The sequence below is a fragment of the Diabrotica virgifera genome, chromosome 2 (genome assembly GCF_917563875.1).
Source record: "Diabrotica virgifera virgifera chromosome 2, PGI_DIABVI_V3a".
Taxonomy (NCBI): Eukaryota; Metazoa; Arthropoda; class Insecta; order Coleoptera; family Chrysomelidae; genus Diabrotica; species Diabrotica virgifera.
Window position 1 is genome coordinate 261,483,518 of NC_065444.1, and position 13,211 is coordinate 261,496,728.

General features: G+C 35.6%; 1 protein-coding gene across 6 annotated transcripts in view; it reads right to left on the reverse strand.

The window, feature by feature from the left end:
• Positions 1-3,720: 3,720 nt before the first annotated feature.
• LOC126880604 (uncharacterized) overlaps positions 3,721-13,211 on the reverse strand; it is a 605,043-nt gene continuing 595,552 nt past the window's right edge. For 5 of the 6 annotated variants that reach the window (XM_050644584.1, XM_050644586.1, XM_050644585.1 and 2 more), the window contains one exon: positions 3,721-7,594. In XM_050644584.1, coding sequence (XP_050500541.1) covers positions 7,335-7,594 — 260 coding nt within the window. In that variant the 3' untranslated portion in view covers positions 3,721-7,334. Of the gene's footprint in view, positions 7,657-13,211 lie in introns of all 6 variants that reach the window. The other variant, XM_050644590.1, reaches the window with a different exon arrangement.

A 13,211-nucleotide genomic window follows, 5' to 3' on the forward strand; every position in this document is an offset into this window, starting at 1 on the left:
AACTATATACTTTTGTACGACTGACCAAATTATACATACTTTTATACTGATTTTAGATTTATTTCTATCAATTTACGTCTTTATTAATCGAAATTCAGAAATGATTGTAATTTTAAGACGCATCTATTCCTGTAAATTTTATTTTATTTGAGTGACATTATATTTTCCATAAGATGTGTGCGGTGTTCTTTGGTAGAGCTCAATATATGACACAAACCTATCACACAAGCGAGTTTAAAACTAGGTACTTATGTATATAAAAAGTAAGTTTTATACTTACTGAGGATACTTACTTAATGAAGTTTACAACGTCAGGTTCCCCAAAACTCCTTGCAACTCAAAGTTGCAACGCCTGCGCCACAAATCTTGTTCTTTTATTCCTCCATATATTTTTAGGATTTTTCGCTCGAAATGTCTAAATATCTAAGCCGTTCTTGGTCAAGTGTTTTATAGGGCTTCTCATCGATTGTCCTTTGTTTCGAGCTTCTGTCATGTGTCACATAATATTAATATATCTACGTCATACGTAGACGAGTTGTACCCGGAAATGCTTAAATATCTGGGAGCCGCAGCCAAAAACACCATTCTGAACTTGATTAACCTAACATGGAATTCAAGAGTCCCAAGTCAATGGAGGAAGAGCGAGGTCATACCCACCCTAAAGAAACAAAAAGACCCGAGCCTGACTGATAGCTACCGGCCAATATCCCTCACAAGCTCCTTATGCAAAGTAGCCGAAAAAATGGTTCTGGACAGACTGAACCGAGCCATAACCCATCTTGAACTGATTGACGACGCACAAGCTGGCTTCAGGAAACACAGGAACACCATGGACCATGTAGTCGAGTTTGCTCAAAAAGTCAAGGATGCTTTCCACCGTAAGATGTCAACAGTTGCAGTGCTAGTAGACCTCAAAGCTGCATACGACACAGTATGGAGAGGTTTGCTGTTACACAAGATAGCGAAGTCTGGAATTGACGGTAAACTGTTCAATTGGATAAAATCTTTTCTCGGTGAAAGGTATCAGAGAGTCAAATTTCACAACCATTGTTCAAAATTCAGACTACAAAGACAAGGGCTGCCACAAGGAGCTGTCATCAGCTGTCAATTGTTCAACCTAATGATAAACGATGTGCTCGCAATGATTAGAAAGACACCTGGTGTTGATGCCCTCCTGTATGCCGATGACCTCCTAATATGGGCATCAAGTAGCAGTCTGAAAGCGCTCGAGGGAGTAATGAACCAGGCTCTCAAAAATCTAGAAAAATGGGCGGATAAAAACTGCCTAACTGTCAGTACAACCAAAACCGTATATCAAGTACTTACCCTTTCAACAAAGCAGACTGCTGTCAAGCTGACATACAAAGGAGTCGACCTGGAAAGAGAGGATGTAACAAAATACCTGGGGGTGTACATAGATAAGAAAATGACGTGGAAACCTCAAATCGACGACATTGCAGAGAAAGCCACAAAGAGATATCGACTGCTCAAACGTCTCACAGCAACAAAATGGGGCGCCACGCAAGATGTCTTGGTAGCAACATACAAAACCTATGTCCGGCCGATACTAGAATATGGGAGTGAAGCTACAATAACTGCGAGTACAAACACCACCTCCAAGCTTGAAGTCGCCCAGAACACTGCCCTTCGCGTCATCACCGGTGCTCCAAAATCAACACCGATTACATCAATGGAAGCCCAGACCGGTATTGAACCAATACAATGCCGCAGAGAGCAACACGCGTTAACCTTCTGGGAAAGGCAAAGACGAATACTTCCACAAAAATGGGACGAATATAGACAAGCAGCCTCACGTCTTAAAACACAAACCACTCCGCTTACAGTAGCAAATCAAATCATGGAAAAATACCACATTGACCTGTCGAAAGCCGCCCCCTTCCCAGCGCAAACTACACTCGCCCGCTGTCTACCAAACACAGAATTGCGTCTTGAAAACCATAACAACCCGAAGCACTTATCGTCAGACATTGTCCTAAGGAAAGCCGCCCTAGAGACGATACACACCAATTACCCAGCGCATGAGTGGCTCCACATCTACTGCGATGGCTCCTCGATGCCGGACTCGGGAAGAACAGGAGCAGGATATGTCTCAACGTTCTCCAAATGCTCCATAGCTGTGGGTGCCCCTCTCACCAACTATGATGGCGAAATTGCTGCTATACACGAAGCCGCTAAAAGTCTCGAGAATCTCCAATACCCCCAAAAAGTTGCCTTCTTCATCGACTGCCAAGCCGCAATCCTCGCCCTGTCGACAAATCGATATACCGACTGTGCCCAAACAATATCTTGCCGCGTCCAACTATCGAACTTGCTGGAAAGAGGGTGGCTGATTACTTTACAATGGATCCCTAGTCATGTCGGTGTTGAAGGTAATGAAGCGGCGGATGAACTTGCAAAAGAAGGCACTACTCTTCCACAGCCCCCTAGCTTCCAGTCGTACACATCAGCAAAGTCCACCATTAAAAGAGTAATCAAAGCGAAGATAAAAGACCAGCAAATACAAGCCGGTGCTGGAAAATCTTGGGCCCACCTAATAGAGTCACCAATCCCTCACAACTTGCCGAGACCCATCAGTGTAGCCGCGTTCAGAACAACTACGGGGCATGACTACCTGGCCTCCCATCTACATCGCATCGGCGTCCGTGAAAATGACAACTGTCCACTATGTAATCAGCCCCAGATGGATGCTGCTAACCTCCCAGAGTGCCCAGCCCTGATAACAGACCCACCCGAGGAGGATGAAGATCGCCTACGAGAAACGGCTCGTCTATACTGGTCAGCGCGCCGCCAAATGGCTAACATGCCAAGGGTGGGCGTTGGCTAGTAAGTAAGTAAGTAAGTAAGTAAGTACGTCATACGTTATTGGTATATAACAATGTACAAACCAAGACGTATGGCGTAGATATATTAATATTATGTGACACATGACAGACGCTCGAAACAAATGACTGTGAATGAAAAGCCCTATAGACAGCCACTTTATTTTTTCTGAATGGTTTTGAGATCATCTGTCTTCTCTGCCATAGTAACACTTATTGATAAGCACTATTTTTTTTTTCAATTTCTTAGCTGATAATGTTATCTTTAATCAACAGAGAGTATAGGTATATGAAGCTGTCTACACCTTCTAGTTCTAAATCGTCAATGATTCTTCTTCTAGGATTCTTCTAAGAGTGAAAAAATGAATCTAGTGAATTCTAGTGAATCGGCAGTTCATAAATCTTTCTGCAGGTATTAAGACAATTATCTCATATCTGCAGGTATTAAGGCAGTATAGTTTCTCTAATTGGCTTAGCTCACGCTGGGTTAAGCTGTTTTCAATAACGACTAGACTACTAGTATTTATTAATATGACAGTTTTATGGACTTCAAAAATGTGCTTTCCATAAATTTTAATTACAATTTACGCTGTTATTAATCAAAATTTAGAGTTAACGCAATGACATGAAATGATTATAATTTCGAGATGAATTTATTCATGTAAATTTTATTGCATTTGCGTCACATTGCATTCTTCATAAGATGTGTGCAGTGTCTTTTCAATATTTACTTGATACTGATGATTGATGTCTTATATAAAAAACTGGACTAAAAATGGCAACAAGCGCTTCTTGTAATATTACGCAATATACAGGGGTCCTAACAAAAATGATCTCTTGAACTTAACACCTAAAGAAAAGGAAATTAACACAAAAACACTTTGTATGTTTGATATATTTATTAAATAAACTTAAATTTTCAATAAGAAATGTACATCTTTGTGTTTTTAAGTTAGTAATATTTAGTAAGTACATTTATTAGGAGATACATTTAACGTATACCTATATATGAATAAATATATTCAAGTTGCAGATGAAAAAAACGTTCTAGAGGCGTCATCTTTGTCTCTTGAACACCCTGTAGGAGAGGACGCTTTTCTTAGATCCCTTAGGATCTTGACGGTAATAACATTGGGCGTATTTGTATCGATTTAATCAACGTATGAAATTATAGTCCACAATACATCGTCCTTTTTTGGAAAATAATTGATTACAAAAGTCTTAAAAATGGTCTTAACTGCTTCGTTTGAGCGAGTCTACCATTTTCTGAAATATTTTAGAGTGCAGGTTGGACGCGTTTCCGCGTTCCGTGTCATTAACATATTTACGTTGTCGGACTAACGAAACGCGGCTGTAAATTCGTCGGACAAGAGATCGACAATCTTTATTAATTAAATATAAATCTTACATTGAAAACTAACAGTTTTATAATAACAAAATCGTAGAGTCCGACACCCGTAAGATGTCACTCTAACTGGGTAGTATTGTTATTACAAAACTCTTAATTTTCAATTTAAAGTAGGTACAGTGGAACCCCGATAAGTCGGCCCCCGATATTCCTGAAGTCCGGCTGACCCGGACCGATTTATATCAGACAAACATTTCAACAATAAAAATGTATATAATATAATATTTGAGAGATATGGCTGTAAAACTGACTGAAAATGGCACACGACACTTCATGTTATCGGAAACAGCAGGCACCTATAGTATCCTTTATTTATTTCAAACTGTCTTAGCATTGTTTAAAAAAGACTAAAAGACTATTAAAAAAATTATTTTTTAAACAATGGTCTTAGTCTTCACTGTTATTAAATAACATAACATCGTTGCGATTGAGACCGTATTGTGTGTAGTACAGTCGTATTGTTCGCTTCTGTTCTGTAATCGTTCGTAAATCTATTCAGATTTTGTGTGTTTGCGTGTTTTTTGTCTACGTAATGGAAAAAAAAAACGTAAAAATGTAGTAGTGACAATTGAAAAGAAACTAGAAGCATTAGGTAGAACTGATAAAGGCGTAATTGATACGTAATTTAGATGTGTACTGTGCATATATTTCATGTTATTTCAATTATAACGGAGTATATCTGTAAGTATACCGTATTTTATTAATTTTTACCATTTTCTCTGGCTAACCCGGATTTTTTTCGATAACTCGGATCGGCCGCGGTCCCGATTAATCCGAGTTAACGAGGTTCAACTGTACTTATATTTAATTAATAAATATTGTGGCTTTCTTGTCCGACAAATTTACAGCCGCGTTTCGTTAGTCGGGCAAAGTAAATATGTTAATGACGCGGGACGCCAAAACGCGTCCAACCTGCACTCTAAAATTTTTCAGAAAGTGGTAGACTCGCTCAAACGAAGCAGTTAAGACACTAAGATTTTTGTAATCATCTTCCAAAAAGGACGATGTATTGTGGACTATTAGTAATTTTCCTCTTAACGAACACAGAAAATATATATTTTTAAATAAATATGTAACAGTATAATTTTCGGGAAAAGTTTGTAAAAAAATAGTGCATTGTTATAATGTTTATGAAGCTGACGTATAGTTCAAACCAAATCCTTCCTTCAGTGCGTCATAGTTTATCGAATTCTCTCTAACGCATTAAGTTGGAAGTGACATGAAAAAGGTAGGTCCGTGATACATAGAACTTTGAAAATTATACATGTTGTTGACGGGTAGTTGCATATTAAAGACTTCTACTCATAGATTTCGAAACTGGAAAACCAAGGCAAAGAATAGGAAGGAATGGAAGCTAATTCTAGAACAGGTCAAGATCCACCATGAGTTGTAGAGCCAATGATGATGATGACTTATGGATGTATAATTGATTGAAGTTTAGAATACGCTAAATAGATAACCAATGAATGATGCAAATAAAGATAATTTGACGCAAAAGAGATAATGATACCAAAATAGATATCTTCTGCATTTTCAATTTCATACGTTGATTTTACATAGTAAAAAATAATAATAAATAAGTAATACTACACTCATAAAAATTTACATTCAGTACAGGAAATAAAACGAGTATACTTCAAGTATTTAATACAGTAAACGATATTATGTACACATATATAATATATGAGATTGATTTTGGCAAGCGTTTGCAAATGAAACAAAATTTTAATTCAGTATGTTATCAAACACTTTCATATAGTAATAATTCTATTATCAGTTCGTTCGATAAAGTACAAATTTAATAAATAGGAAGTTTTAGAGAACTGTAGCTTCTTTTCTGCAAATTTTTGTATTTATTTTCACTTAGTATGAGATAACATACGTCAAGGCCAATTGAAATACAGCGAGGTGTCTGACAGGGTTGCGTGCTATCACCGATACTGTTTAACGTCTACTCTGAGGGAATATTTGCGAACGCTTTATCGCACTCTTCAGAAGGAATCAGGATAAACGGTCAAAAAGCAAATAACATCCGATATGCAGATGACACTGCTTTAATAATGACTGATTTGGACCATATAGTCTCCAGATACTGTTAAATAGGGTTACTGAGAGTTGTGAAAGGGGATGAAGATCAATACTGCGAAAACCAAAGTTATGAAAATGTCAAGGAACAAAAATTTGCCCCTTCCAATATATGTGAACCACCAACAGCTTAAATATGGAAACCAATACAAATATCTTGGTTGCTGGTTCAACAATCAACTTGATTGTAAACAAGAAGTAAGAGCGAGAATAGAGGTAGTCCGACAAGACTTTATCAAAATGAAAAGCTTATTTTGTAACAGTAGGATTAATATCAGCCTTAGATGTCGTTTTCTGCATTGCTATGTATGGTCAATACTTTTGTATGGAACAGAGACCTTGACACTCAACATAAGGCTGATGAATAAGTTAGAAGACTTTGGACTCAGAATCTTGAAAATACCTTGGACAACCTACACCAATAACGAACATGACCTGAGGAGAATAGGTACAGATAGAGAGCTGTTAAATTTCATCAAAGTTAGAAAAGTTAGCTACCCTGGGACACATATTGAGAAACGAAAAGTACCGCCTCGTGCAACTGATCATCCAGGGTAGGATTGAAGAAAAACGGGGTCCCGGTAGGCGCCAGATTTCATGGCTTAGAAATATCAGAGACTGGACCTGCCTTGATTCAACATCTTTGTTTAGAGCCGCATTGGACATAGACAGATTTGCCAATGTAGTCTCTAACCTCCACTAAAGGAGACATTTGCACAACAAGAAGAAGAAGATTGTTCCCATTTATTATTTAGCTCTAATTTGTCCTTTGTCTTTATTATCGAAATACATTACACCTTCAGTATTATCAAAATTTCGAGTACACAGAATAAAACTAACGTGTTTATTTCAAAAATAATATATAGTCAAAAAATCTGATCTATTGTAAAATTTGAAATAAAAAAAATAATATAAAATTAAATAAAAATGAAATAATAAATCAAATATTGATTGATTTATTGGAAAGAAAGGTACAGTTCTCCAAAACTCAATGTAAATATCTAAACCTCGCTATTTTTACACTGGATCACGCACTCTTCATTTGGCGCAGCCTCGTCGACGTCTTCGTCTAGAGTCTCTTCGACTGAACAGCTCAACGAGCTGCTGGTGGTGCTCAACTCGTCCAGGAAGTCGAAAGAGGCCACGGCCTCCTTTTCCTTGGAGCCGTAGCGCACGTAGAAGTCGGGCCTGCCGATGATCGTGGGTCGGTTGAGGGGCAGTCCGGCCCTGACGACGGCCAGTTCGGGCCTGGCGGCGTTGGCTACAAGCATTTTTTTCACACTGTAGTCTCCGTCATTGGCGTGCACGGTGCCGAGGTGGAAGCTTTAAAATCCCCAACATTTTTACTGAGGTACCCAGCTTTTTGCTTGGGTCGGCGGTTTGTTTACTGATATTCTTTTTTTTTTTCATGAGATTCTTATGTACATTTGTTGTGACTGTTTGAAGCAGTGAGTGAGTTTTGGAGATAAAATATATTAGTACTTTAAAACGTTTAAAATAAGATCATTAGAACTATTGCCAAACCAGAAAGAATATTAAGTCGAGGGGGGTGATTATGCATTAAAAAATAATGAGAATTTGCTATATATGTAAATGTATGTCAGCAAATACTTCGTTTTCGAGAAATGTGGTGTTGAAGTTTTTTTTTTTACAAACTGACAGTTTATTTGCTGCCCTGAAACCGGTTAAGATATGCAAAAATGAAATATGGTGGGTTTTAAAAGGTGGTTATTACGGATTTTTGATGTACAATTAAGAATTTTATATTCATCAATGGTCTCAATTTTTTTAAAGAAAAAACGGTACGCCACTGAAAAATTTCACATTAAAAATTATTTTTGAATTGTTCGTTTAATTTCTGACAAAAATGTTGTTGCCTTTTTTATATATTGTACCGTTTTTTAACAAAAAAATGTTTTAATATAAAAGTTGACATAAGCTAAATAAAATAACTGATAAATGTTGACTGTAGCCTACTAAATCTATATTAACGAGATTAAATGAACAGCTTATTTCAGAAAGGTACTCGTGTCATGTTAACTAACTTTCGAGAAATATGCAAAAAACTGTCTGGATCTGGGTCCTTATCTGTATAGTAACCGAAAAGTACGCCATACCCCTTTTCTATTATAATAGAATGAATCTGGTCCCTTTCTACCATAAACGATGTGTCTACCATCATAGTGAATAAATCCACTATTAACAAAAAATAACAAAAAACTGACTCAGGTCCCTTTCTGAAATAAGCTGCTCAAATACAGCGTGTCTACAGTAGGAAAAATGAAAGAATACCCATGAACAAACATATAAAACACGATGTATTTTCCTGTCACCGTGTTACACAAAAAATTGGCCAGCGCAAGTACATGTAATATTTATTGTTACATGTACTTCCACTGGACAATTTTCTTTGGAACACGGTGACAGGAAAATACAGCGTGTTTTATATGTTCGTTCATGGGTATTCTTTCATTTTTCCGACTGTACTTAAGTTGGAAACATATGGGAAACTTTTTTGTTATTCATTTTACGAAAAAAAGTTATTCTTTATAAAAAGTTCTGCATGCTCTAAAACCTAAAATTCAATCATCAGATATCAAATTTTGTCAATATTATACGAGGTATATAAAAAAATATGAACTTCGTTCAAGAGTAAAGTACCTTTATTTCTTTCAATATCGAAAATTCTTATTATGAAAAGTTGTTTGGAAATAAAAACTAAGATCAAATATGCAATCACATGCTTCTAATTGGAAAAAAATATTTTCCAAATTTTTCTCAAATTTATTGATACTAACTTCGTTTTTATTTATTACACATACGATAACTCTTTTATTATTACTTTGACGAAAAAAAGGTATTCTTTATAAAAATCTCTGTATGTCCTAAGACCGAAGATGCAACCATCAGATATCACATTTTATTAATTTTATACGAGGTGTGTCAAAAAATATGAATTTCACTCAAGAGTAAAGTACCTTTATTTTTCACAATATTGAAAAAGGTTATTAAAAAAGTTGTTTAGAAATAAAAACTATGTTTTAATATGCAATTACATCTTTCTAATTGAAATATTGTGAAATATAAAGGTACTATAATCTTGAGCGAATTTCATACTTTTTGACACACCTCGTATAAAATTAATAAAAGTTGATATATCATGGTTGTGTCTTAGATTTTAGACAATGCAAAGCTTTTTATAAAGAATAACTTTTTTCGTAAAATGAATAATAAACGAGTTATCATATTTGTAATAATTAAAAACGATGTTGGGTATCCATAAATTTGAGAAAAAATTTTTTTTTCAATTAGAAGCATGTAATTGCATATTTGATCTTAGTTTTTAATTCCAAACAACTTTTTATCATAAGAATTTTCGATATTGAGAGAAATAAAGGTACTTTACCCTTGACCGAAATTCATATTTTTTGACATACCTCGTATAATATTGAGAAAATTTGATATCTGGTGATTGAATCTTAGGTTTTGGGGCATGCAGAACTTTTTATAAAGAATAACTTTTTTTCGTAAAATTAATAATAAAAAAAGTTTCCCATATGTTTCCAACTTAAGTATTGGGACCGTGCAAGTTCGGCAAAGCGACCCCTATTTCTACGCTCTATACTAAAATTCGCACTTTTAATTATATTGGCCAATTATATTAGTCCTGGTTACTAGATAATTGTCAAGGCCATAGTCCAAAAAAATAATAAGAAGAAAAAATAAGATTCAGGTTATGTTATGAAAACGTCAACAATTGTATCTAGTAAATAAAATTAGTTATTAAAATGCAGTACTGCAAGCAAAATAAAATTAATTAAATTTACCTTTATATAATAATTGCATATCATATCAATATTGTGGAGCAATATATAATTTTTCTGCTTCATTGACAGAAGGTATGAAATATACGTCAATTTGACAATTTCAATTTGACAATATGAATTATTTAAGATAGTTGCAATATTTCTCCGCGACTCGCGCACGGTCGTTTCTCGTTTCCCTTTCCAAGTACTTGCACACCGCTAATACACGTTAAGATGTTTTATTTTTTTTCCGTACAAACTGCGCCTCACATAAAAGAAAGGCAAGAAAGATTCTTTATCACAAATTGAACGAGAGAAATTCAAAAATAATTTTTAACTTGTAATGTGTCAGTGGTGTGCTATTTTTTTTAATTCAGACCATTACTCCTATGCGCGCCAATGATGAATATAAAATTCTTAATTGTGTGTCAAAAGATGCGCAATAACTACCTCTCAAAACCCACCAAATATTATTTGCCTATCTCAACCAGTTTCAGAGCAATAAATAAAATGTCAGTTTGTAAATAACTTTTAACACCACGTTTCTCGGAAACGAAGCATGTACGGACACACGTTTATGTAGCAAACTGTCATCATTTCTTCATGCAGAATTACCCTTTGAAGTTTGTCGCAGTAATTTACTAACACCCTTTATAGAGGCATCGAAACAAATCGTAATTATGATAGGCTATGGAATTACATAAATATACAGTGCACATATTCTAAAGATGCCGGTGGAGGATGGCGTATACGAGCAATATTATAGTCGGTGTATGAGAGAGGAAGTATTCGAAATTAAGAAAAAACAAATTTTATATTATTTGTTATTTCAATATTTCGAATACTCTCTCTCTCTCTCTCATACACCGACTATAATATTGCGCATAGACGCCATCCTCCACCGGCACCTTTAGAATCTGTGCACTGTACGTGTCGGTAATGGCCTAGTCACCATGACTAATTATGGGTTGACATTAGGTTTGTCCGTAGTACGATCCAAACGATCAGCAACCGTTGCCAACCATCAGACGCATGCGCAGTTAACAGTTAGCGCTGCGCAGTTACCAGTTAGAGATCGTTGACTACGAACACGCATGCGTCTGATGGTTGGAAACGGTTGCTGATCGTTCTACGAACAAACCTATTGTCAATATTTTATTTTCTTGTAATTTTTACAGGTGCTTGTAAAGGCCCTTTTCACGCTACGTCTTATTGTACGTTTTGTGGGTGTGGGTCATACAAAACGTACGACAAAACGTACGTTTTGTCCAGTGTATATTGGATTTCATTTCGATTCGACAAGACGTACGTTTTGCTGTTTACACGCCACATTTTATTGTATAGGATTTGTCCTATAACACAAAACGTACAATAAGACGTATCGTGAAAACGGGCCTTAAAACAACCTCCTATACTAAATTTACAATCAAGATGCAGTAGAAATAAACAAACCAAGACACGTTAAATGCTACTCCCGAATCATAATTTACAATGTACATATATATAAATCACAAATCATGATTTCCAAAGTTTATACATTTTAAATTATGATTCGGGAGTGCTCCTAGTAGCATTTAACGTGTCTTGGTTTGTTTATTTCTACTGCATCTTGATTGTAAATTTAGTTTAGGTTTCATTTTGAATTCATTGCGTAGGAGTCACTAACCATCTAAAAGTAGAAAGGGTTATTCCAAAACCTGCTTTAATTACGTTTCTTTTCCATAGTTACATAGTGAGTTTCACGACAAGCTTACCCTATCTACATATACAGGGAGGACCAAAGAAAACAGTCCACCTCGATATTTGGCAGTAGTTATCAGATTTCAAGGAAATGACGAAACAGTTCGATTTTTGTTCTAAGGGGACGATACATACATCTGTCATTTACCAACCCCCTCCCTTCCACTTCCCCAACCCCTTTTATTAAATAGGGAATATACCATATGCGGCACATCATTAGAAAGGAATTTAGATGGAGTATTCAGACATAACGACCGTCCAAGATTTTTTTCGATATTTGCACCGTCTTTTAAAAATGAAACGTATGCCTATGGTTTGCTAATATGTTATTTTTTCTGTCACATCAAAAGTAAATATGACGTGACAGGAAAAATTACATGTTAGCAAACCATAGACGTTACCTTATTTTTTTAATAGGTGTTGTACTTCAAATGAATTGACAGTTTTTTGCAAAGAGGGTGCAAATATCGAAGAAAAAAAATCGTGAACGTTCATTATGTCTGAATACTCCATCTCAATGCCTTTCTAATGATGTGCCGCACATGGTATATTTCCTATTTAAAAATAAGGGGTTGGGGAAGTGGAAGGGAGGGGGGTTGACAAATGACAGATGTATGTATCGTAAAAATGTGCCCCCCTTGAAACAAAACTAGACCTGTTTCGTCATTTCCTTAAAATCTAATAACTACTGCCAAATATCGAGGTGGACTGTTTTCTTTGGCGCACCCCACTACTTACACCATATTCTTCACCATAAGGAAGTTTAAGACGAAGATGATATTTTAATGTTTACTCTTTCGAACCTAGTATTATTTCCAGTTTTTGCCACGATCTTATTTTAAGTGAATTTTTAGAGGTATAAAGTTTCTAGGTTAACTTTATAACGCAAAAACAATAAAAAAATATGCTCCAAAATAATTTTACCTCGAATACTTTATGATTCTTGAATTGGCGAAGTTAACAACTAAAAAATGTGAAATAAAGATCGAAATAGAAAATAGAGAAAGTACTAGCAGACATTTTCTTAGTTCTTAATTTATCATCCGTCCTCGTGTAATTATTTGAAATAAAATTAAATAATAAATAGAGAAAAACTAATTACCCAAATTACTGCATAACAAAGTATCATATCTTTTATATTGATTGAAATCTAATAAAGGATCCAATTAGATCGGGTAGTATCGTCGCCCCCGCTAGTGAAATTATTCCGATTCGATTTTTTTACACAAACTTATCCAAAAAGAGGTCCTTATAACATATCCACAGGGTGCCGGGCGGTGCCGTGGTCGAAAAATTGTTTAAACAATTTCGAAAAATTGTTTAAACAATTTT